We start from the raw sequence: 27,041 nt of genomic DNA on the forward strand, positions 1-27,041 counted from the left end.
TATCCAACCATCTCATCCTCTGTCATCCACTTCTCTTGCCCTCAGTCTTTCTCAGCACCAGGATCTCTTCCAATGAGCTGGCTCTTTGCATCAGGCAGCCAAAGTATTGGAGCTTCAGCTTCTGCATTAGTCCTTCCAATAAATATTCAGGATTAATTTCCTTTAGGATTGACTGATTTGATCTTCTTGCTGTCCGTGGGACTCTCAAGAGTCTTCTCCAGCGTCACAGTTCAAAAGTACTTGCTGATAGGATGGGATAGATTAGGTTAGATCTTCCTCCAAACCCTTAAAAAACATATATGACGTGCTAACCCTGACTTAGTACCTTTATCTTCTGCATGAAGAGAAGCTCCTTAAACATGAGCCATCCTTCCCAGGATCCGTGTAGTATGTCTTTGCTGATAGATTATAGTATAACGGGATATTTCACAATCTCCCACCATGTTGTGACTGCTTATGACTACATGTTTCATTGGGTAACTTAACTTTAGAATAAAGTCTATTGTTAAATGTTTTACTTTATGTAGTGGGAAAAAAAAAATCCTTCTTTATCTTCACCATGAGTTTTCATTATACGTTGAAAAAAGATCTTAGGCACATCCAGGCACTACCTGCTTTCTCTCTTTGTCCCCACCCCCACCCCCACTTTTTATTTATTTTTGGCTGTGCTGGGTCTTTGTTGCTCTGCAGGCTTTTCTCTAGTTGTGGTGGGCTGGGGTTACCCTCTAGTTACAATATGCGGGCTTCTCATTGTGGTGGCTTTTCTTGTTGTAGAGCATGATCTCTAGGACACACGGGCTGAATAGTTGCAGCTCCCTGGCTCTAGAGCACAGGTTCCATGGATGTGGTGCAGGGACTTACTTTCTCCAGAGCATGCGGGATCTTCCCAGGTGAGGGATTGAACTCACGTCTTCTTCATTGGCCAGCGGATTCTTTACAGCTGAGCTACCCTCTTGCACTAAGTGTGAAGATGTAATTATTGGGTTAGCACGATCCTTCAGGTTTTTTTTTTTTTTAACATCTTAAAGAAACACTCAAAGTTTCTGGTCAACCCAATACAATTGTTGTTCTAGAAAAATGTTAATGTCGCTTGAAGAATATTTAAGAATCCCAACTATCTATCTATATTTGACTTTGCTAGTGATTTGAGCTTATTTCTAAATACATTTTATTCATTCCCATAAGAACTTATTTAGTTATGTTTTCACCAAGTGCTCCTAAGATTCCTTTGTTGATCAGAGAACTCAAGTAGAAATGAAAAGTTAAAATGGAAAAGAGCAGTAGCATTTTGGTATATTGGTTTTGAAAAGAATCAGTATAAAATACCCTCCCTGCAAGGATCCCCAAAACAGGCAGATAGTTTCATATACCAGCAAGGCTTCAGCTATACCAGCTGGCACACAGCATTTTAGGATGATAAATTCAAGAACCCTTCCTCTCACTAGCTAACATCTCCCTCTGGTTTAGTCGGCCTCACCCTTCAATTCTTCTGGGTTTTTAACCCCAAGCCTCTAATTATCTGACCAGGAAGCGAAGTCCAGTATATTGTGATTACCTTGTTGATCCAGACCATATATAGTACATTCATGCACCAGGAGAAAATAGTTATGTTTGCAACATCAAGTCTATCCACACTAAAAAGCAAACTATTTATTTCCTGATCTCATAAAAAGAAAAGAAAAACGTTGGGAAAATGTTCATTTCCACAGTAAATACTTTCTCTTTTCTCCTTATACCTAGACCAATTTTAGCTTATCACTGTTTTCAGTTGCTATATTTAAAATGTGAATAGTTCCCTGAATTAAATATTTTAGGCCTCATGCCAATACCTCCTACATAATAAGGATCCTTAAGCATGAAGTCCTGACATCCTCGTTCTGATTCATAACATACCAAGTTAATGGAAAAATCCCAAACATTTGACGTATTTTATATCATCCACCACACGTGATGCCAGAAGTAGCTGCTCTGTATTTCTTAAGTGATAAGTAGTGTTATCTTAGTATTATGAGGTGAGGTTTCTAAGGGACTCTGCAATCTGTTGTCATCCATGTTGTTCAGCTGAGATATGCAATAACCTGGTATTTGTTTTGTGAACAAAGTTGCTTATAGAGTCCCAAATGTTGACTGCATAATATTTCGACCATTGGGCCTCAGCAGCTTCATTTGATGTCTAAAGAGACAAAGTCGTCTGTTGTTTTTAGTCCTCTTCATCTGTGAGATGTGGGGTCACACTGTTGAGATGTGTTATTGTGCCCGACAGCATCCTGTGGGATGGCTGTGTAAGGAGAGAGAGTTGGGAGGCTGGACCAGTTGACCTTGGAGATCTCATTCATCTCAGGAGTCTGACAGGAAAGTCTTCAACCAATTCTTTTTATTAGTGCATACCATAAAATTGTGGATGAATTCCATCTTGTTCTTGGACTATGAAGTAGTGGGAAGAACATTAAATCCGGGAATCTCAAATGTCTTTTCAGCAATTTTCTAACTAGTTAAGCAAATCATGCCTGTCTTTGCTTCAGTTTCCTCTTTATACAGTAGAAATGATGAGGTGATCTCTACCTACCTCAAAAAACAAAGTGTGTGCAAAAAATACCTCACTTTTGTCAATACAAAGCAAAGCTGTTTATTAAGGCTAAGATTTAATCATCTGTATAATAAACCTTTGCTTAACAGTGTAGTAGTTCAGGGCTGCGTGTCTTGAGATTTAGTACATATTGCTGAGGTCAGTCAAGGGCACATACGTAAGCGACACTCGTGCTGTAACACAATTGTAAATGAAGGCAATATGAGATACATGTCAACGGATCTTTCCCAGGGTAGGGGAGCCTGCTCCTTTAAGACAGCCATTTCCCAAAGTGAACAGTGAAGTATGGATTATGCATCAGGTATTTTATAGGCAGCCATCACTCATGGGAGAGCAAAAACAGATTTCTTAAAAGACAAGTTCACGTGGGAAATAATTGAGACAGATGAACTAGATGAAGCGTAGCAAGAGAGACAGGGATGACTGACAATGAGAAATTTTAAGACCCCAATTGGCTATATATTTTTTTTGTTCAGCACTCGCCTTCCACCTAACAAGTGGAGAAAGGCATTCGGTTATACGTTTTGGAAAGCCTGCCACCTACAAAAGGGACACATTGCAAATTAACAGGAACTGCTCTTCTATGCAGTCTTCCATTGCATTCTTATTGTATCTCAATGGGGAAAATAATTCCATAAAATGAAGATGATTAAAGTTCCCAAAAGACTAAATCTTCCTTGCTGTAATATTCCATCTTTGTGGATGAAGATAGGAGAAAAAAAAAAAAAAACACAGACAATTCTCCAGGGCTGTTCCATATTCTGAATTGTTGAGCTCCAAGAACGCTGAGAATAGACTTTTTCTTTTTTTCCCCAAGGAACGTGTTACCGTTTGTCTAATGCTTCTTTGTCCCAAGAGATATCCTGAAACATGCCCAAACACAGCAGAGATATCCAGCCTGATAAGGAATGTACCTGCAAAACCATCTTTGCAGGAATGATTTCTCCATCTGTGGCTATTTTCCTGCTTACTTATTTGGACCTTTATCATTTCAGAATAACCAAAGATAAATATTTTATGAATCTTAAAATAACGTATCCCTCTTGTATACCTTCACTCTGATGTAAATCAAGACTCGCTCGCCCTATCTGAAATGTCCTTGGATGGAATGAGGAGTTCGTTTGGTTTGCATTTAAAGCTTCAAATACATTTTGGGTAAAGAGTTAGACCTTGTTCCACATCTTGTATAAGGTACTCTGACTATAGAACTTTTATGAACACTTTCCCATTTTTTGCTCAATGGGGAAATAAACTGTTTATTTACCATGAGCTGTAAGGGTATATATACCCTTACTCTTGGATATATACCAAGAGCCATATTCCCATCATATAGTGTCAGGGAGTTTTTAGGGGAGGTGGAGACTTCCCTGTCATTTAGTCAAATCATTCTGTTCTATCAATTCCTAACATTATTTATGGTTTCTACTTAACACATAGTAGAGTTAAGATATAATCTGTGTCTACAGTATACTAAGAGAAATTGCAGCCTCTATTGTGTAAGGAAAAAAATTTTAATGAGAGTTTTAAGTCAAAGTGACTTAAAATTCTGCCCCTGGCTAGTACAAATAAAGGCAAAAGATAACTATGTTGACCTCATATTATTAAGACATTCAAAACTCTCCCTCCCTGATACAAATGGTTGTATATCCCTTGGGAGGCAGGTGAAACTGGCCCTTTAAGTCCTACTTTGTATTCCAGAAAATTTCAGACAAAAGCAAACAAATCTTGTTCAGCAGCTCAACAGAATTACCTTACATTGAGAAAGACTGGAAATGCCCACTTGCCCATCACCAGTAACTAACGTGTTTTTTTGTTTGTTTGTTTCCTCTATGAGAAACATCTTCTCTATATTTATTTTTATTTCTAATCAGTCTCCAGGAGAATTTTTAGAACTCTGAACAATGAGTGAAAAAATAGATCTCACCCAGATAAAGGGGCCTGGATTCTGGATCTTCTTTTCGATATAAGTTACATCATAATAGACTTGATGAGAGTGGTTTTATCAGCATGGCAATGTAAATCTTTAAAAAAAAAAAAAAAACAGAGAAAAACCACTGCCTTTATAAAAACAAAAGGCTGCCAGCCCTGTATTTCTTTTTTTAAACTGATTCTCATTCCCCTCTAAGTCAAGATAAGGCTAGGAATGTTGTTTTGCCTTTCAGTTTCCGAGCGGCTACTATGTGCAGAAGCCCTGGCAGGTTTGAAATGTACAACAGCAGGGGCCTCCCTGGCAGAAGTCCCAGTGAAAAGATGCTAACCATGCCTAACATGTGTTAGGGGACAGTGACCTCATTTTCAGGGATGAACTGAGGTTACTTCCAAGCAAAATCCTTACAAACAAAGGCAGCCTTGTAGTGATCGGAAGGAATCTGTGGAGGCAGCCTCTTGTACTTGGGGTAGTTTTGTTGGTGGTGATTACAAGTGTAGACAGCCCTTAGAAGCATTTCCCATACTGGTTAAGCCCCCAGCCCCTTGTATTCCTCCTCCTCCCTCTTTATGGGTGAAAAATGCTGGTTTATTTCCAATAGCTAGGGAGCAAATAAAAGAGAATGGAATCTTAATAGCCACAGGTCTTCCCTAAATAAAAGGTTTCAAGTTTTTTCAAACATTTGTCATGCAAAAGACACACACACAGAATTTCCCTTTATTTTTAAGATCTCTATATCCCGCTATAAACACACACCTAAAAGGGATCTGTTAGGTAACACAAATACCTCATGCCCTGTTCGGAGAGGGAAAAAAAAACAACTTTCTCCCACAGGTATGAGGTTTTTATTAACAGGAGGCAGATTGTTGCATGAATGTCACAGTTGTTTTAAGTTGGGCAATCAGTCGCATTCTTTTGAAGTGGTCAAAAATTAGATCACTGTGTAAAATATCTATGAAATATCAGCACATAATACCGTACTCTAAAAGCTGATGGAAACTTTGAATACGGGTCCTATCTGAATGGTCATGATCCAGGGTCTAAGTGGTGCTTCTGCTCTAGTCTAGTGAGAAAAAAAAGATTATCTTTTATCGCTGGCTCCCATCTCATGTGATTGGAAGCACCATGGCACCATGTCTGATCTCAAAGTTTTAAGCTTAGAGGAGTGTGACTGTCAAGTCACTTGACTTGTTTCCGTTGAAAATTGTTTTACTCCTGATGAACACACTGGGTTTGGACTTGGAGAAGTTATACAAAGCAACTCCATGTGTATTTCAAAACTGTAATTGACAGTGAAGTCACTACTTGAGGAGCAGTGCCACAGAGGATTTGGGGGTCTTGATAAGCAGGCCCCTATACTGTCTAAGTCTCCTTCCTGATTGAGAATAATTTATAAACCTGTATGACTTTATCCATCAAAAATTGCTGCTCATGCTACCAAGAAGGGGTTCATATCTTTCAACCTGTGAAAGTTTGCTTTAAAATGTGGAGGGCAGGCCGAGAAGGGTGAGAGAAAGAGGAGAGGCAAATACGAAAGCTAAAATTTACAAATTTAGCATTGAGAATTTAATCTTCTCTTGCATGAAATTGAAAGTCAGTCAACAGACCTTCAAAAACACACTTCTCAGCACTCCTTTCTTTTCCATTCTACTTGCTATTTCCCCTTCAAATCTCCATTTATCAATAGTGAAGGTCACTCAGTTGTGTCTAACTCTCTGTGACCCCATGGACTACACAGTCCATGGCATTCTCCAGGCCAGAATACTGGAGTGGTAGCCTTTCCCTTCTCCAGGAGACCTTCCCAACCAGGGATTAAGCCCAGGTCTCCTGCATTGCAGGCGGTTCTTTACAAGCTGATCCACAAGGGAAACCCATTTATCAATAGAACCATGTTTATCAGTTTAGTCAGTTCAGTCACTCAGTCGTGTCCGACTCTTTGCGACCCCATGAATCGCAGCACTCCAGGCCTCCCTGTCTGTCACCATCTCCCGGAGTTCACTCAGACCCACGTCCATCGAGTCCGTGATGCCATCCAGCCATTTCATCCTCTGTCGTCCCCTTCTCCTCCTGCCTCTGATCCCTCCCAGCATCAGAGTCTTTTCCAATGAGTCAGCTCTTCGCATGAGGTGGCCAAAGTACTGGAGCTTCAGCTTTAGCATCATTCCTTCCAAAGAAATCCCAGGGCTGATCTCCTTCAGAATGGACTGGTTGGATCTCCTTGCAGTCCAAGGGACTCTCAAGAGTCTTCTCCAACACCACAGTTCAAAAGCATCAATTCTTCGGCGCTCAGCCTTCTTCACAGTCCAACTCTCACATCCATACATGACCACAGGAAAAACCACAGCCTTGACTAGACGGACCTTGGTCGGCAAAGTAATGTCTCTGCTTTTGAATATGCTATCTAGGTTGGTCATAACTTTTCTTCCAAGGAGTAAGCGTCTTTTAATTTCATGGCTGCAGTCACCATCTACAACAACCTAGTTCAGCGGTGCTCACCTAATACATACCTAATTCATGAGTGGTCACCTCTGTTTTTGTATTAGAACCACTTGAGTTGTGTTTATCAAAAGTCCCATCTCAGACCAGTTGAATCTCAGGGTGGGTCCTGAGTGGTTTGATTGTTTCCCCTGGAGGTCCTTGAAGCATGGTGATTGATTGACAACCATTGACTTATAGATCTTTTTGTCTCCATTTTCTCCTACACTTTAATCCACCATCAGTTAAGTTGGGCTGAAATATAGATTTAATGATTCCTTTTCATTCTTCAAAACCCTTCATTGTCTCCTGGTATCTTTATGGTGAAGTTAAATCAGATTTATCTGCCATTCCAAACCTTTTGTGACACTCTCCTTGAATGTTCTCCCCAGGGGACTTTTCTTTTCAGTAGAGACTGTCTATTAACCATTCTTCCAACCTTTCGTTTCTGAATCTCTGGCCACTTCCTTCTTGTCCCCACTGACCAAGTCCTCTGTTGAACTCTTAGCTCCTTGTCTTAGCTCTTTTCCCAGCTCTATCCAGGATGCAGAAATGGCTTTTCTCAATGAGCTTCTATGGACTTTGTCATCTGCCACAGGTTCTTGTACTGTGAATTCCCATTCTGTGTGCTGCCTGCAGGTCGCTAAAAGCCATAACTGCATCTCAAGGTAGAGGCCAAGAGGTCATTACTCCTTGACTGCTGGACATTGACACCTTTATTGACTATGACTTCTTAAATCCTGGTAATGGAATAAACCATGTAACATCCGCTTTGAAGATGTGTTTTAATAGTTAGAAAATGTTGAAGACTTCAAGACCCAGACTTGTAGATTTCATTTCCAGCACCGCTTCACAGTGAGGTAAAGAATGTGGATTTAAGAAACAGATTGATTTACTTTCTGGACGTGTCGCATAGATGCACTGGTACTGCCATTCACATTTAGATTAGTGCATCCAATATGAGAAGTTTGGAAATCTGGTGATCTTCCTGGGCCATATTTTCTAACGTTTGACCAGAAACCAGGCAGTGTGGGCTGTTGGATCTGGTCACCTAGATAAGAGATGATTACTTATGGAGATTTTTATTGGAAAAAGCTTTATTAGAGGTGTCTTAGAATCTTCTCAAGAAGTAGACGGAATGGTCAATAGAAAGCCTTTTATTTTTTATATTAAAAATCAATTTTTAAGAGGCAAATATCATTTTAAAATATTTTTAATTAGAATATAGTTGATTTATAATGTTGTGTTACTTTCAGGCATATAGCAGAGTGAATCAGTTATACATATGTCCATTCTTTTTTAGATTCTTTTCCCATATAGGTTATTACAGAATATTGAGTAGAGTTCCCTGTGTGCAACACAGCAGGTCCTTATTAGTTATTTGTTTTATATATAGTAGTATGTAAATATCGACCCCAACCTCCCAATTTCTCTCTCCTCCCAATTTCACCTTTAGTAACCATAAAGTAAGTTTAGTCAACTGTAAGTTTGTTTAGAATGTCTTTTTATATAGAAGAATTTATATTTGTAGTTCTTGGGTTAATTTTTTAAAGTGGTTAGCAGCCAGGAATCATAAAGTTATTCATATTTATTGAACATTTGATTTTTACCATAAGGCACATAAATGTACATCCATTTGCCAAATGGGAGTTGTGAAGATGAGGGCTTTTCTCTGAACACAGATCCCCTTCTAGAGTTCATGTTTTCTCCCTTGACACCTGCTCTTTTTCTGTGAGTCTCAGATTCAGTATCTTTAAAGGAAAGCTAGAAACTGAAGTAATCTGGGAAGTAATCTAAAATTTTTCCAATTTTTATTTTCATCACTTCCAGTCATCATGTCCATATCTGACTCACCAGCAACACTTTTAGGAACATCAGGTCTTTCCAAAGCATTTAATTTCATTTTCATAAAAAATACTCTTTCTCTAGATACTATTTCCCAGCTTAAATAATACCTAATTAAGTTACATAATTATAACATCCAGAACAACTAGCATAAACATGTTAGAGGAAAAAACACAGTTGACTACTTGTAGGAACAAGTGAATGTGGGAAAGATCTCCCGTGTTTGGGCATTGGTCCTGTTGGCCAGTAGGAGTGGTGATGAGCAAGGGAGGTTGGTTAAAAGAACAATTTCTAGGATGTGACATCACACAGACCTGAATTTGAATTCTCATTCTAATGCAATTTGGCTGTGGTACTTATGCAGCTTCTTGAGTTTCCTTCTTCTCTTTGAAAACACAAAAATATCAAATGTCAAGGATTATGAAATGAATTTATCTATGAACAGTACCTAGACAAGTGCCTGTCTGCCTCTCTCATGACTCCAAAAAAATGTTGCTGCTGTTTCTTTCCCTCTTGACTTAGGGAATCTAAGTTCCTTTTTCCACTTTGATATCACTCTGGAACATTTAACTAAGGAAAGCATTAGATACTAGTGTGTTAAGACCAGAGCTCTAAAACCAGGTAGATGTAAGTTCTAATCCTGGCTCTACCAGTTTCTGGAAGAATGTCCTGTGGAAAAGTTGCCTAACTTGCCTTTTTTTTTTTTTTTTTACTTTTCTCTCTTGTTTTATCATTATTTTTTTAATAAGCTGATTTTTCTAGTCTGTAAAATGGGTGATAATGACACAGACCTCACAGTCCCCTGAGAATATGTGGCAATCAATGAACATACCTTTCATATTATAAGTGCCCAGTAATTATTACTTATGTTACCATATTATTAGATACAGGACACTTAGATGCCTTGTGATTCATTAGGCACAACAAAATGCCGACTTGATCTGCATATTCTTTTTGTTTAATACACTTTATTGAAGTATAATTGATTTACAATGTTGGTTTCTGGTATACAGCAAAGTGATTCAGGTATATTATTTTTGATATCCCTTTCTATTATGGTTTATCACAGGATTCTGAATATAGTTCCCTGTGCTGTATAGTAGGGTCTCATTTATCCATCCTACATAGTTTGCATCTGCTAATCCCAAACCCCCAATCCTTCCCTACTCCCTCCCCGCTCCATTGGTGATCCCAGCAGGCATATTACACATCAGGCTATGTACAAAGTGAGTGAAGAAACCAAAGTAAACTCAGACCCACTCCTTCATCTTCTCTTGAATTTTGGACAAGCTTCTAATTCTGTCAGTAGACTGATGAAATGAAGAGCGAGCAACAGGCTAGAGAGGATACGAAACAGACTCTTTTTTGTTCCCAATTAAGTTGGTATGAGTCTTTGTTTCTCAGAGAAAATTAGGGCACCGGACTCTCAAGGAATGAATATGTCTTTATTTAGCATCTCCTGACAGTAGGCTGCAGTCCATGGGGTCGCTGACTTCACTTTGACTTTTCACTTTCATGCATTGGAGAAGGAAATGGCAACCCACTCCAGTGTTCTTGCCTGGAGGATCCCAGGGATGGGGGAGCCTGGTGGGCTGCCATCTATGGGATCGCACAGAGTCGGACACGACTGAAGCGCCTTAGCAGCAGCAGCAGCAGCAGACAGTCTATCATGTGGAACTCGGTTCTGAGTAGGACATAGACCTAAAAGAGAGAGAGTGGAGTCCATCTTGAGGAGATAGCTGGCATCTAAGCTGAACTGACCAAGTGCTTTAGGAGTCTGGAGAGGAAAGGAGTCATGTCTGATGTTTATCAGGTAAAATAGCAAAGATGCAGTGACATTTGAGCTGGACCTAGGATATAGTTGGTGTATCTCTTGTTGGGGGATGGAAAGCAAGGGGTGATGGTGAGCATGACTGCCAGGCATGATGTTGTAGGTGAAGTCACAGTACTGGGAAATTATGGGGCCAGTTGAGAAATAATAAGCCTTTGAGGGATGGTAGACCTAGATAGCACATTGAAAAGCAGAGACTTGACTTTGCCAACTAAGGTCCGTCTAGTCAAGGCTATGGTTTTTCCTGTGGTCATGTATGGATGTGAGAGTTGGACTGTGAAGAAGGCTGAGTGCAGAAGAACTGATGCTTTTGAACTGTGGTGTTGGAGAAGACTCTTGAGAGTCCCTTGGACTGCAAGGAGATCCAGCAAGTCCATTCTGAAGATCAACCCTGGGATTTCTTTGGAAGGAATGATGTTAAAGCTGAAACTTTGGCCACCTCATGCGAAGAGTTGACTCATTGGAAAAGACTCAGATGCTGGGAGGGATTAGGGGCAGGAGGAGAAGGGGATGATAGAGGATAAAATGGCTGGATGGCATCACTGACTTGATGGACATGAATTTGAGTGAACTCCGGGAGCTGGTGATGGACAGACAGGGAGGCCTGGCATGCTGCGATTCATGGGGTCGCAAAGAGTCGGACACGACTGAGCGACTGAACTGAACTGAACTGAACTGAAGCTGTCTAGATTACCTTCAAGATCAGTATTTGTATTTTAATTCAAGCTGGAAGTATTTGGCACAGGTTTTCAAGGACCTTAGAGACTGCCATAGGAATTGATTGAATATTATGGTTTAAAAGCAGAAATATTCTTTACAAATGAAGCACATCATCAAACATTAATATATAAAAGTAACAGATAAGAGTAGACCTACTTTGGCAGACACTGAAAATAGATATATGGAACTCTGCTTATTACTCAAACTTACTCTTTGTTTTCCTTTTAAAAAAAAATTATTGGAGTATAGTTGATTTACATACAACGTTGTGTCAGCTTCAGCTATAAAGCAAAGTGATTGTTATACTAATATATGCCCATGCGTTCATGCTTTTTCAGATGCTTTACCCATATAGGTTATCATATATGGGTATCATGCAGAGTTCCCTTTGCTATACAGTAGGTCCTTGTTGATTTTCTATGTTATATGTAGCAGTGTGTATATGTTAATCCTAAACTCCTAATTTATTCCTCCTCTCCTATCCCCTTTAGTAACCATGTTTGTTTTTGAAATCTGTGTCTGTTTCTGTTTTGTAAACAAGTTCATTTGTAAAAGTTAGATTCCACATATGAGTGATATACAGTATTTGTCTTTCTCTGTCTGGCTTATTACACTTAGAGTGATCATCTCGAGGTCCATCCATGTTGATGAAAATGGTATATCTTCTTTATCTGTTCATCTGTCGATGGACATTTAGATTGCTTCCATCTCCCGGATGTTGTAATAGTGCTGCAACAAGCATTGAGGTGCATGTATTTTTTTTGAAGTATGATTTTTCTCCAGATATATGCCATGGAGTGGGACTCCTGAACGATACGGTCACTCTGTACATAGACTTCTTGAACCCTAGGGTTCCACAGAACCATGGGTTTTGAGGAAACAGCCTGGGCTTATTACAAAGTAGTTATGGTTTCAGTTCTGCTTCTGTTAAACCAGACCCAAAAGAATTCTCAAAGATAAATTTCGGAGGACTGTGAGGTCACAATCAATAATCACAAACTACAGTAAGTGTAAAGTGGTACCAGTCACTTTGAAAACCAATTTGTCATTAACTAGTGAAGTTGAATAAGCACATAAGCAATGACCCAGCATTTATAATCCTAGATGTGTATAGCTTAGGGCTTCCCAAGTGGTGCTAATGGTAAAGAACCCACCTGTCAATGCAGGAGATCCCAGGGTCAGGAAGAGTCCTCTGGAGGAGGGCATGGCTACCCACTCAGTATTCTTGCCTGGAGAATCCCATGAACTGGGAGCCTAGCAGGCTACAGTCCATAGGGTCACACAGAATTGGACATGACTGAAGTGACTTATCACGCATGCACGCACATCCCTTAAGATCTTGCCTGCGTGTACGAGGAGTAGGGTTAAACAAGAATGACTGAACTAGAACAGAGGATGCCTTTGGAGAGCTAGTCAAGGAAGGGCCCCTTGCAGATCTGCAAAGCTGCCTGTAGCTTTCATTCTTCAGCTGACTGGGTATGTGGCTATTTCTTTTATGATTTTTCTTTCGCTTTTTTTTTCCTTGGCCATGCTGCATAGCATGCAGGATCTTAGTTCCTTGACCAGGGTAGAAGCCCTGCCCCCCCAAGTGGAAGCATGGAGTCTTAACCACAGGACCACCAGCAAAGTCCCTGATAAGTACTTTTAAAAAGGAAAATAGAAACTATAAAAGTTCTCAGAGACAAAATATTTGATAGGATTCAAGTGTGAAACTGTCTGGGAGAGAGTTTCAGGGAAATAATGGAGAAGAAAAAAGTAATAAAAAATTCACACCTCTCATCACAAGAAAAAATTATGACTATGTATGGTGATAGATGTTATCCTACTATGGTGATCATTTCTCAATATATGTATCAAGTCATCATATACCTGAAACTAATACAATGTTACATGTCAAGTATTACCTCAATTAAAATAAGGACTGACACCAAAGGTGCATGCCTGAGTGGTTAGGATAATCTTGGTATCTTAAAACTGAATTAAGGAGATCAAGGAAGTTTATTATTCACAGCTCTGCCATGAGTACCTAGTTGCAGTGACAGATATGTTACACTTTCTTGGTAAATGCTTGTTGTGCTGTTGTGGTGCGGAAATTGTGAGACATAGAAATGGAAATGTTTGGGTTAAATGCAGGTAGGCACAATCAGTGAGTATTAGGTGTAAAAACAGTGGTAGAAGTCATGATAGTGATGAAGAGCGCAGGAAGAAAGAAATGTGAGATCCGAAAACAGAAAAGCCCGTTTTTCAGTGATGGGTTGAAACAGTGAGGAACAAAAAGGCTTGAACAAAGAAACGAGAGAGGCCAAAAGGAAGATGCTGAAGAAAGCGAAGGTGATCGGTGCTGTCCAATGGTTCAGTCTTCAGAGGAGAGAATTATAATTCAGTGATGCAATTGGAAGGTCGTTGGGGATTTTGTACAGAGAGATTTTATTGATTAGCAAGAGGATTAGCAAGAGAAGCTGTATTGCCAAGGACTCAAAGATGAATTGGTATTAATTATATGGAAATAGTCAGACTAACCTAAGCCAATCTGTCAAAATGTTTGATGTTCACAGAATAATTATAAAATAGTAATCATTTATTGTTTCCTATACACTCAGCTTGTTAATTACTGTACATGAACTAATTTCATTCTGATAGTAGATTATTTTATCCCCATTTGACAGCTGAGAAAACTGAGGCACACATGTTTAAAATCTTGCCACAGGTAACACTGCTAGTAACTAGAGTTGTTGGGATACAGACTAATTAACTAGTCTACTGCACTGAGAAACAGACATCCCTTGCAAAGAGTGCTCAGTACAAAAGTGGAAGAAAAGATTGTTCTGTTTTTGTTTGTGTGGGGTTTTTTTTTTTTGGAGGGGGAGCAGTTTAGGTTTAAGAAATACCTGAGTGTGTTGGTAGACAGAAAACAGGACACCAGGAGACAGAAAGAACCTGAAGCTTACAGGAAGGATCATCTTCCCCTTCACATGGTTCCCAGATAGGTGGAAGGTGAAATAAAGGAAAAAGAAGAGAGAATTGGTAGATGAGGTAGTAATAGATGTCAGAGGTCGCGCCCTGCGGTCGAGTGGCAGTGGAGCGGAACTCTTACTATTCCCACTGCGTCGGCAGTCTGCCTGTCTTCGGGTGAGCCACTCTCAGACTGAGCTTGAGCCTTAAAATAAACTCAGTGAAGGAACTGGGCTTGAAAGGGGACATAATTGAAAGTACCTACATAGTTCATCTGATGGATTGATGAATGGACAGACTCATGGGCAGTGGTTTGATGGAAAATGAATGAAATAATGAACTAATGAGTTACTGCTATACTATTCCATGGGAATATTATATGGGCGAAGTTAATATAAGTGCTTATACAATTGGGGTTTCTCTGGAGGCTCAGATGGTAAAGAATCTGCCTAAAATGCAGGAGACCTGGGTTCAGTCTCTGGGTGGGGAAGATCCCCTGGAGGAGGGCATGGCTACCCACTCCAGTATTCTTGCCTGGAGAATCCCATGGACAGAGGAGCCTGGTGGGTTACAGTCCATGGGGTCACAAAGAGTTGGGGACACACACACAGACACACACACCACACTTATGCAATTGATACATATTATATTCAGTTCAGTTCAGTTCAATTCAGTTGCTCAGTCGTGTCCGACTCTTTGCGACCCCATGAATCACAGCACGCCAGGCCTCCCTGTTCATCACCATCTCCCAGAGTTCACTCAGACTCACGTCCATTGAGTTCGTGATGCCATCCAGCCATCTCATCCTCTGTCGTCCCCTTCTCCTCCTGCCCCCAGTCCCTCCCAGCATCAGAGTCTTTTCCAATGAGTCAACTCTTCGCATGAGGTGGCCAAAGTACTGGAGTTTCAGCTTTAGCATCATTCCTTCCAAAGAAATCCCAGGGCTGATCTCTTTCAGAATGGACTTGCTGGATCTCCTTGCAGTCCAAGGGACCCTCAAGAGTCTTCTCCAACACCACAGTTCAAAAGCATCAATTCTTCGGCACTCAGCCTTCTTCACAGTCCAACTCTCACATCCACACATGACCACAGGAAAAACCATAGCCTTGACTAGATGGACCTTAGTCGGCAAAGTAATGTCTCTGCTTTTGAATATGCTATCTAGGTTGGTCATAACTTTTCTTCCAAGGAGTAAGTGTTTTTAATTTCATGGCTGCAGTCACCATCTGCAGTGATTCTGGAGCCCAAAAAAATAAAGTCTGACACTGTTTCCACTGTTTCCCCATCTATTTCCCATGAAGTGATGGGACCAGATGCCATGATCTTCCTTTTCTGAATGTTGAGCTTTAGGCCAACTTTTTCACTTTCCTCTTTCACTTTCATCAAGAGGCTTTTTAGCTCCTCTTCACTTTCTGCCATAAGGGTGGTGTCATCTGCATATCTAAGGTTATTGATATTTCTCCTGGCAATCTTGATTCCAGCTTGTGTTTCGTCCAGTCCAGTGTTTCTCATGATGTACTCTGCATAGAATTTAAATAAGCAGGATGACAATATACAGCCTTGACATACTCCTCTTCTTATTTGGAACCAGTCTGTTGTTCCATGTCCAGTTCTAACTGTTGCTTCCTAACCTGCATACAGATTTCTCAAAGGCAGGTCAGGTGGTCTGGTATTCCCATCTCTTTCAGAATTTTCCACAGTTTATTGTAATCCACACAGTGAAAGGCTTTGGCATAGTCAATAAAGCAGAAGTAGATGTTTTTCTGGAACTCTCGTGCTTTTTCCATGATCCAGCGGATGTTGGCAATTTGATCTCTGGTTCCTCTGCCTTTTCTGAAACCAGCTTGAACATCCGGGAGTTCACGGTTCACGTATTGCTGAAGCCTAGCTTGGAGAATTCTGAGCATCACTTTACTAGCATGTGAGATGAGTGCAATTGTGCGGTAGTTTGAACATTCTTTGGCATTGCCTTTCTTTGGAATTGGAATGAAAACTGACCGTTTCCAGTCCTATGGCCACTGCTGAGTTTTCCAAATTTGTTGGCATATTGAGTGCAGCACTTTCACAGCATCATCTTTCAGGATTTGAAACAGCTCAACTGGAATTCCATCCCCTGTACTAGCTTTGTTCATAGTGATGCTTTCTAAGGCCCACTTGACTTCGCATTCCAAGATGTTTGGTTCTAGATTAGTGATCACGTCACCATGACTATCTGGGTCGTGAAGATCTTTTTTGTACAGTTCTTCCGTGTATTCTTGCCACCTCTTCTTAATATCTTCTGCTTCTGTTAGGTCCATACCATTCCTGTCCTTTATCAAGCCCATCTTTGCATGAAATGTTCCCTTGGTATCTCTAATTTTCTTGAAGAGATCTCTAGTCTTTTCCATTCTGTTGTTTTCCTTTATTTCTTTGCATTGATGGCTGAAGAAGGCTTTCTTATCTCTTCTTACTTTTCTTTGGAACTCTGCATTTAGATGCCTATATCTTTCCTTTTCCCCTTTGCTTTTCTCCTCTCTTCTCTTCACAGCTATTTGTAAGGCCTCCCCAGACAGCCATTTTGCTTTTTTGCATTTCTTTTCCATGGGGATGGTCTTGATCCCTGTCTCCTGCACAGTGTCACGAAGTTCATTCCATAGTTCATCAGGCACTCTATCTATCAGATCTAGGTCCTTAAATCTATTTCTCACTTCCACTGTATAATCATAAGGGATTTGATTTAGGTCATACCTGAATGGTCTAGTGGTTTTCCCTACTTTCTTCAATTTAAATCTGAATTTGGTAATAAGGAGTTCATGATCTGAGCCACAGTCAGCTCCTGGTCTTGTTTTTGAAGTGTGACTAATGATATAATTCAGTGCCAATAATATAATTAAGTTAATCTAAGTGCTTGTAATAGTGTCTAGCACATTGAGTTATGAACTATTAGTTATTACTGAGATTAGTATTTGGAAAATGTTTTGTTTTTTTTTAATCACTGCTTTCTGATGAATAATATTTAGTACAGGTGAAAATTCTGAGTAAGTTTAATTCCTAACAATGCTTGTCTGTCCTTGAAGCGATTTCCCTGAAAAATATACATGGCTCATATTTCTTTCTTATCTAGTAAAATTTTATGTAGACAAGACATCAAACAGTGGCGAAAGATACTTACATTTTCCAAATTCCTCCTTCAGATTTTCATCATCTCGGAGGGGCGGGGGAGGAGAAAAAACGCTGACCGACTTGCTGATACTCACTTTGTACCAACTAACTCTGTAGACGATGGCCTCCTCAGTATGACTTTCCATGTGACAGCGCTCAGCCTCTCATGGGACCTAATCTCCTTCCAGAGTAATTTGTCTACAACTGGCTTTAAAGAAACATTGTTTGGATAGAATGTTCTAGATTAAAAAACAGGTCATAGCCTGTGTTAAGAGTAACTCCTAGTTACTTGATGGAATGACAGCTAAGAGATGCAACACATTGCTTTTGAGCCTAATAGGAAATGTTATATGTATTTTAAGAGTAAGGAAATAACCAATATATAGATATTATAGGCAGAACTGGAAAAAGAAAAAAGTGAAGACTTCACCCTTCACCCTGCCAATGAAGCCGCGCGATTTGGGAATGTATAAGAATGAGATGAAGGCAAGTGGGTCTTAACTGGTACCACATCTGCTTTGTTTCCCACCATACAGCTGGATTTTGGCAGGACTGGAACAAAGTCCATAGGCAACTAACACCTGTGGAAGAAGGACATTGCTGCGTGGCTGGCAGGTGGCTGAGACTAGAGGAAGAGCTTCTCAGTTCTTGTCTGTGTGCCATAATAACTGCATTTCCTAAGTTGTCATGTTTCTTGAGGGCAGTCTTTACTTCCCTCTTCTTGCTCTTTCTTCGTTTTTTCCTCTCTTTCTCTTCCTAGACTACTTCTTTGAAGTACAGGCAGAGGCTGGTTATTATTATTGGTGTGTTGGACATGTCTGCACATAACAGAGAGCTGGGAGAAGTGAAAAAAAAAAAAAGAAATTAAATAATTTCTTTTTCTCTTCCCTTCTCTTTTTCCTGAAGTTCTCAGGTGATAAATTAGCCACCTCAGAGAATTATTTGATACCAGGGTATATTGGGTAAAATAGAGAATTCTTTATCCTTAGAGCAGATGTTCTTAGACATGAATCTGTGAGCCAGCTTTGTGAGCCTGAGCCTGAAATAGTGTGCAAATTGTTTGCACATGCATTTTTATGCACATGCATGTTTATATGGCATGCATGAAGATTTATATTTATATTGCATGTATGCAGATTTGTATATGCATATTGGATGTCTGTATGAAAATGTGTGTGTATGCAGATCTGATGTACATAAGCATACTTGATCTATGTATATATATATGTGTGTGATTATTGAAGGAAAGCAACTGATTCATAACTTTTGTTAATCTCAAAAAAATCTGAACACCAAATAGGTAGGCAACCACTGAATTAGAAGATTTTATTTATACCGTCTGTATTTTGTTTTGCTTTAAATTTTCTAGTGGGAAAATTCTGAGACAATGTGAGAGAAAAACGGACAGTGTAAAGAGTCGCCAAACCTTTTCAGATCTGGAATCAATTCAGGGGCTTTCCTTGAATTCTGACAGCTTTTTTTTTAAACTTCTATAACTGCTGTTTTTGTGTATTCAAAGTCAGGGTTCGGGGTGCCTACTTAATTCACTGTTGTTATCTCTGGCCATTGAAATAATCCAGGCAGGCTGATGTCATTTGTTCCCAGGACAGCATCAGAGCCCTTCTGGGCAAATTCACTAATAAGTCACTGAGCAGGCACAAAGAAGATGATGTTTTATGGTACAGGGACCCATCCTTGCATAGCTAATTTGTTTCTAACTGAACTTACAAACCAAACAAAACTAACCTTCTCCAAGTACCAAATTGCTTTAAAGACTGAACTTTGTGTTTCATTACATTCCTGGAAACTTTAGTGTGTCCTTTGTCTGATTTGAACCAAATCTGTTGTTTTACACTTACTTAACTCTCTGTCCTGATTAAATTATCTGCATGCTTGACTCAAATCCCAATTTTACTTTAGCAATACCTACATATGTTCCCAGACACAAAATTTATGGCTTAGCTTATGCTCTCTGCTGTTCAGCTTTATATCATAGCAAATTCTCAACGTAAATAGCTCTTGTGTTGTTTTGTTGTTGTTAATAAAGCCTCCTGTATTATTCCAGGAAATATTTTAATTAAACAGTTTGTGCTTAGTTGCTCAGTCATGTCCATCTCTTTGCAACCCCATGGACTGCCCCTCCAGGCTCCTCTGACCATGGGGATTCTCCAGGCAAGAATACTGGAGTGGGTTGCCATGCCTTCCTCAATTAATCAGTTATTTCCATACAGTTTACTTATTTGTTGATTCATCCATTCACAAATCATTTATAGGCACTTGCTATGTGCTAGGGATGCTTCCAGTTGTAGGGGAAACAGAAGGATCAGTGTTATAGCCACTGCCTTGTGCTAGGTCAAGGCATATGGCAATGCCATATTTTGCGTATGGCAATGCAAAATATGAAAGCCTTTTGAAAAGCACAATCTTTAAACAAATCGACTTACTATTTTTTTAGAGCAGTGGTTCTCAACTGGAGAGGTTTTAGCCTTCACCCTGGGAAACTTGGCTTCCTGAAGATGTTTTTGGTTGTCTCAAATAGGAGATTCCACTGGTGCCTGATTGGTAGATGCTGAGAATGCTGGTGAACATGGACACTGGACAGGATTGTTCCTTACATCAAAAAATTATCTGGATCAAAATGCCAGTACTGCTGAGATTAAGAAACCCTAATTTAGAAGAAGCAGGACTCTTTCAGAGAGAGGCATACTAATGTGCATGGAAATGGGGGAGACCCTAGAGGCACTGCCGTTTCATTTAGGTCTTGAGGAAGTCAACTCTTAACTGACCCACACCAAAATTGGAGATTCTTGTGAGGAACAGAATTCTCTTCACCTCAAGTACATTTCCAGGGTCAAATTAGTGTTTCTCAAGGATTGGCGTCTTAGTGACTTTCCATTTGTCTGCCCCTTAATACAGCTCTGCCTATTATTAAAGAGCTTACAATTTAGGGAAGACAAAGGACAGGTACAACAAAAACTATGATAAACACCAAGAGGGCTCAATGAAATGAGTGCCTTGGGAGCACTGAGCTTAAGCTCTGCCTGGAGGCCTGGGAAGCCTTTACAGATGAGGTGACAAGTGAATGGGAGTTTGAAGGAGGCAGTGGCCAAATGACTGAAGGAAGACACTTGGCTCTTTTAAGCCATATCCTGCATGATTGCATTTATAACCAGTGATGTTTTTGGCAGCCCTTTCAAGAGAATCTCCTTCTGTATTATTTTACATGAAACAAGATTCCTCTTCAAACTGTGCAGACTCAACTTGGCGGTCTTTCTTGTCACCTTTTTTTCTATTAAAAAATTTCAGTAGCAGATGATTTCAGCTGTGTAATTGTAGGTATTAGAGTTTAGCAATAGTTTAGAGTTGGAAGCTTCCAATGAATGAATTATAGACTTGGGTTTTGATGTTCAAAAAAGGTGGACATATTTCTTTATTTGTACAGGCTAATGCTTCTAATAAAGTTGTCCATAGGTTGTGGACTTAGCTTTAAAATATATGGAAAGTATGCTTCACAAACTGTAGACACTTATAAATGAATGCTTTTCAAATACAGTCAATGTTCCAAAACATGACTATGACCTACAGGAAAATTGCAGAGAACATCATTAACCACAAATTCCTGTGTAACTAGTATAACAGCATTAAATGTACTTATGAAACTATTAATTGAAAAATTGGCCATTGTTATATACAAGAGAATGGGGTAATGTTAAACCTCTCTTTTAAAAATTATATGAGTTTCAGATATAGTATTGTAGTTCAACATCTGTATAATTAAATTTATGATTAAAGAGAGCAGTGAGGTTTATTATAATGTAACTGCTAGAAAGTTTCAGGATTTTTCTTAACTCTCATGAAATTGTACATACCTACACATCCTGGGAAATATTCTCTTTCAGTTTGGAATCACTTATGGCATCACAGAAGGGGTAATTTTATACACTTGAAACTAACTTTTGAAGAATTCGTTCTTTTCCTGGTGACTTCATGAAGACCTTATATTACTGTTTTCATGTTAGAAATAAAATAGTTCAGTTGAAAAAAATCTCAGTTTTACTTTCTTTGTAAATAGTTTGAACAATCATCTGGTAGTTAGAAACAGGCAAATTCGTTTCCTTTTTTTAACCAAATGTTTTCTTTTTTTTCTTTTTTATTCAGTCTGATGCCAACGCGAGTTACTTAAGAGCAGCTCGAGCTGGACACTTGGAAAAGGCCCTTGACTACATAAAAAATGGAGTTGACATCAACATTTGCAATCAGGTTAGTTGTGGTGATTGTTGTTGTTATGTAAGTTTTCAGTTAAAATTTTTAAAATCCAGACTTTAAAGTCTTTAAATCCTCTATTACCAAGTTATTACCAAGACTTTCTCTTTTTGCCAGTGTTTTCTATTAAATGTCACCAACTTGAATGATCAAGTTATTCTTCGCTTTGTTAGAGGAGCATTCAGAAATGTAGACATGTGTCCTTTAACAATTAGTTCCTAAAATACAGTACATAATGACATCAGAACAACCCACCTAATTGCCACAAGTACTTTTATTCCTAATTCAGGCTCCTGCATTGCACACATGCAAATGGTTGTTGGTAGGGTGTTCCCTTCAGAGTTCTTAGTAGACTGTTTACCACTCTGTTTCAACCTGCTGAGTAAAGCTTTCCCTTCACTTAATCAGAATGGGTTGAACGCTCTCCATCTTGCTTCCAAAGAGGGCCACGTAGAAGTTGTTTCTGAACTGCTGCAGAGAGAAGCCAGTGTGGATGCAGCGACAAAGGTCAGTGCCACACATTTCAAACTTTTTGTATCAGTTGCCCAGTTCAATGAGAATTCAGCCCTCAGTAAAAATCTGGGCATGCTTCTCATGAAATACTCATCAACATTGCTCTCCTGGGGAACTTACAGAGGGATTTAATATTTTGGAAAATGTTGAAAGCAGAGAGAAAGATGGGTGAACTGATGGATCTTGTTTCTCATTTCACAGAAAGGAAACACAGCGTTGCATATAGCATCTTTGGCAGGGCAAGCAGAGGTGGTAAAAGTCTTGGTTACAAATGGAGCCAATGTCAACGCCCAATCCCAGGTAAACCTATATCTCAGATGCCAAGAAATGCTGTGATTATGATTCACAAATAATGTTCTGGGTCGGGTGCTTGTTTATTCTTGTGTATTCTAAGAAAACAATATTGAAGAGCTATATCATCATCAAGGAAAAACTCAGGGCAATGGGCAGGGCCAATGCAGCAAGGGCTATGAAGAAGTACCCTTTGCCCTTAAAAGCAGCAAAAATTCACTCACCAAGCCACTTAGGTGGCCACTTAGGTCCTGTCCTTTTGTTTGTATTTTCCAGTAACTTTTTTTGATATGAATGCACAGGCAGACCTTGGAGATATGTGGGTTCAATTCCTGGCCACCCTAATAAAGCATTGTTGCAATTTTTAAAAAGTCTGCAAACAGTAAATGTTGGAGAGCATGTATAGAAAAGGGGACATTCATACATTGTTGATGGGAATGTAAATTTGTGCACCACTATGGAGAACAATATGGAGGTTCCTTAAAAAACTAGAAGTAGAATAACCATATATATGATCCGGCAAGCCCACTCCTGAGTATATACCCAGAGACCACCATAATTCAAAAAGATACATGTACCCTAGTGTTCATTCCAGCACTGTTTACAATAGCCAAGACATGAAAGCAACCTAAATGTCTGTCCACAGAGGAAAGGATAAATAAGATGTGTTGTCCACACATACATACATACAATGGAATACCACTCAGTCAAAAATAATGAAATAATGCCATTTGCAGCAACATGGACAGAACTAGAGATTATCATACTAAGTGAGGTAAGTCAGAGAAAGGCAAATACTACATATCACTTATATGTGAAATCTTAAAAAAAATGATACAAATGAACTTACTTACAAAACAGAAACAGACTCAGACTTTAAAACAAAATTATGAAAACCAGCAGAAAAAGGTGGGGAGTAGGGGGATAAATTAGGAGTTCCCAGGTGGCTCAGTTGGTAAAGAATCCGCCTGCCAATACAGAAGGCTCGGGTTCTATCCCTGGGTTGGAAAGATCCCCTGGAGTAGGAAATGGCAATGCATTCCAGTATTCTTGCCTAAAGAATTTCATGGACAGAGGAGCCTGGCAGGTTGCCATCAATGGGGTTGCAAAAAGTTGGACATGACCAAGCAACTGAGCATGCAGGAGAAAACACTTCTATATATAAAATAGATAAATAAGGACCTACTGTATATCATAGGAAACTCTAGTCAATATTGTATAATAATGTATTTAGCAAACAAATCTGAAAAAGTATGACCATATGTATATGCATAGCCGAATCATTTTGCTATACACCTGAAACTAACACAACATTGTAAATCAACTATGCTTCAATGTAAAATATAAATTTAAAAGAGTTATATTCATTGAATGGGCTTCCCAGGTGGCACTAGTGGTAAAGAACCTGCTCGCCAGTGCATGAGACGTAAGAGACACAGGTTCTATCCCTCGGTCAGGAAAATCTCCTGAAAGAGGGCATGACAACCCACTCCAGTATTCTTGCCTGGAGAATCTCATGGATAGAGGAGCCTGGCAGGTTATAGTCCATAGGATTACAAAGAGTCCTACATGACTGAACCAACTTAGCACACACACATAAATATTCATTGAATAGGTAAATTATTCCAGATTATTTTGTTTCATATATATCCTCATTTGCAATCCTCTACGTGTGAAAGGAAGAGGTTTTTCAAAGTCAGCCATCTGTAGACTGGTATGTATGGCTGGTAGTGATAAACACAAATGATTGGAGAATCTCTGTAATGTAGAGACTTATTCTATTTTATGATGTTAGCTAAAGTCCAGTATGGTCAATTCCTATTTACTAACCGAGGCATTGTTGTTGCTCCCTGAAACAGATTAGTAGGGGGCGGGGGGGGGGGGGAAGCAGAAGAAATTTTAAAATCCCCAAACATTAAAATTTCCAGATTGGTTGTAATGGATATACACCCATCATTCTTTCAGAAGATTCTCCTACAAGCTCTCAGAGTCCTGCATGGAGCTCTAACAAAAAGACTAATAGATTATCATTTGGTGGACTTTGAGTCCAAAAAAATTAAGTTCACTTTATTGGTCTAGAAATACAGGTCTTCATTATCCAAATTATTCATTATGTGAGTCCCCCAGAGATGTGAGCTTGTGTAGGAGAGCATACATCATCATAACACAGAAATATCCACTAAGGACCTATTTTTTAAAAAAATTTTATTGAAGTATAGTTGATTTGCCATGTTGTGTTCATTTCTACTGCACAACAACGTGACTCAGTTATACATTTATATATATATTCTTTTTCATATTCTTTTCTATTATGGTTTATCACAGGATATTGGATATAGTGCCCTGTGCTACACAGTAGTATCTTATTTATCCATTCCCCATATAATAATTCTCTGCTAATCCCAAACTCCCAATCCTTCCCCCTCACTTGGCAATGGCAAGTCTTTTCTCTGTGTCTGTGAGTCTGTTTCTGTTTCAAAGATAGGTTCATTTCTATCATATTTTAGATTCCACATATAAATGATATCATATGGTGTTTGTCTTTCTCTTTCTGACTTACTTCGTTTAGTATGATAATCTCTAAGGACCTGACCATTTTAAGAACTGACTTCTACTCAAACATTCCTTCCAGCTAAAGGCTGACATCTATCCGTGTTCATCAATATCTACCCCAGGGTGTTAGGTTGAACAAATTGACTATAGAACAAAGCTGCAAGTTTTCCAAAAGATGTAGGCTATCATTCTGAAGTCAGGAAAAATGATGCTAGAGGACTGCTGGACCCACAGCCAAGTTGTGAGGTCGTGGCTTTCTGGCAGGAGTAGACCAGACTGTATGAAGAATCAGGATGATTTCCTGACAGATGTTTCCAACTTGAATGATTTGAGAATCAAAATGTTAAATGAAGGAAAAAATTAGTCTGAAAATAAAAAGTGAAGGCTGTCGACCCATCATATAGTGTTCTTGGAAATGAAAATCATACTTTCTCCCCCAGAATCATAGTTGGTTTAGTCTTCATTCATTCTGTGAACTCATACACGATGCAGTAATAACCTACGTTTTATTAAATCGTATAAATTCACTTTTACAATTTCTGGTTTTCTCTTTCAAGATGAAGTCTCAATCTAACTTTTTTCATTATTTACTGTGGCCTTTTGATCTCCACCTTCAGTGCGCTTGATTTCCTCAGCTTTTTCCAGTACTGATTATCTTTGAATAACAGGAGCCTCTTGCACTTTATGGGTCCACAGAATTGCAGTGACTTTCCACCTTGTTACTTCAGCCATATTGATGAAAGCTCTGATGCCATTAAATATCAGTGTTGCAGAAAAGAAACTGAAAGGTTGCTGCTGAGCAATGAAAGAAGCCAGGATTCTTGGCCTCCAGAGGAGAGGAATTCAATCCAGGGCCGGTGACGAGGCTTGATTGCTTAGAGCTTTTGTGTAGTAAAGTTTTATTTAAGTATAAAAGAGATAGAGAAAGCTTCTGACATAGACATCAGAAGGGGGCAGAAAGAGGCCCCCTGTGCTCGCCTTCAGCAGTATGTTATATACCTATGAGCAAGCTGTTGGTTACAGAAAGGAAATGTCTCAAACCTCAGAGTGGCACCAGGCCCCTCCCCCGCAACACGCATTCTGGGATAACACTGACACAAAGTGAGTCCTCTCAGGCCATAAAACGAATGATGTGGATCTTGAGAAAAGGCAGGTTTCCAGGTAAATATATCGTTTCATTAACATAGGTTAGGAGAGCAATGTATGAGTAAAACGTACTGGTCTGTTGAGCCCTTATGGGTTCTGAGTCTTAAGTGGAACTGACTTGAAGAAAGACAGAGTCTAGGGTAAATACATAGTTTATTAACATAGCTTAAGAAAAACATTTCCATAAAAATTAAAAAAAAAAAAAAAACACCTTGGTTAGCTCAGGGTTTGAGAAAAGTTAAGTTCCGGTGGAATCAGGTGTCCTCATGGCAACACCGGATTTTAAGAGAAGCCTCCGTTTAATTCTGTGTAGAGAAGGGAAAATAGTCTGACACTTGTAGTTAGTTTCCTCCTGCCGCTTAAGAGAGAGAGAGAGAGAAAATGCCTGACGCTTGCAGCCTGTTTCCTCCGTTTGGAGACCGCTGGCCTTCCTGCCTGTTACCCTCTCAAAACTGTTCTTCCAACCACCTGGTGTCTTGTGTAACTGGTCGAATGTTTAGTTCCCTGTGGTTGGACTTTTGTTCCATGGGTTATGCCACCTGTTCTGATTCCCAGTGAGAGCTCACTTAGAGTAATAATGTTTTTCCAGAAAGGAGTGATATAAAGTTGAATATTGACAAATATGAGAGAAATACAGACCAGCTGACCACAAGAGAAGCATTATGCTTTTCAACCAATTATGTTTAAATGCCTCTGTGATCTTTTTCACTCAGGAAGTAGCTGGCGTTAAGCTCTGAGCTAGTGGGAAATGCTTCAGTCCATTTTCGTTTTCTTCTTTTCTTCCCCCAAGGGAGAGA

At 39.4% G+C, this 27,041-nt stretch overlaps 1 protein-coding gene across 2 annotated transcripts in view; it reads left to right on the forward strand.

Moving 5' to 3' along the window:
- The window catches only part of ANK3 (ankyrin 3), a 750,492-nt gene that overhangs the window by 475,877 nt on the left and 247,574 nt on the right, over positions 1 to 27,041 (forward strand). For both annotated transcript variants that reach the window (XM_018042183.1, XM_018042184.1), the window contains 3 exons: positions 21,637 to 21,738; positions 22,150 to 22,248; positions 22,456 to 22,554. In XM_018042183.1, the coding sequence (XP_017897672.1) occupies positions 21,637 to 21,738; positions 22,150 to 22,248; positions 22,456 to 22,554 (300 nt within the window). The remainder of the gene's footprint in view (positions 1 to 21,636; positions 21,739 to 22,149; positions 22,249 to 22,455; positions 22,555 to 27,041) is intronic.

Source organism: Capra hircus, chromosome 28 (genome assembly GCF_001704415.2).
Source record: "Capra hircus breed San Clemente chromosome 28, ASM170441v1, whole genome shotgun sequence".
Taxonomy (NCBI): Eukaryota; Metazoa; Chordata; class Mammalia; order Artiodactyla; family Bovidae; genus Capra; species Capra hircus.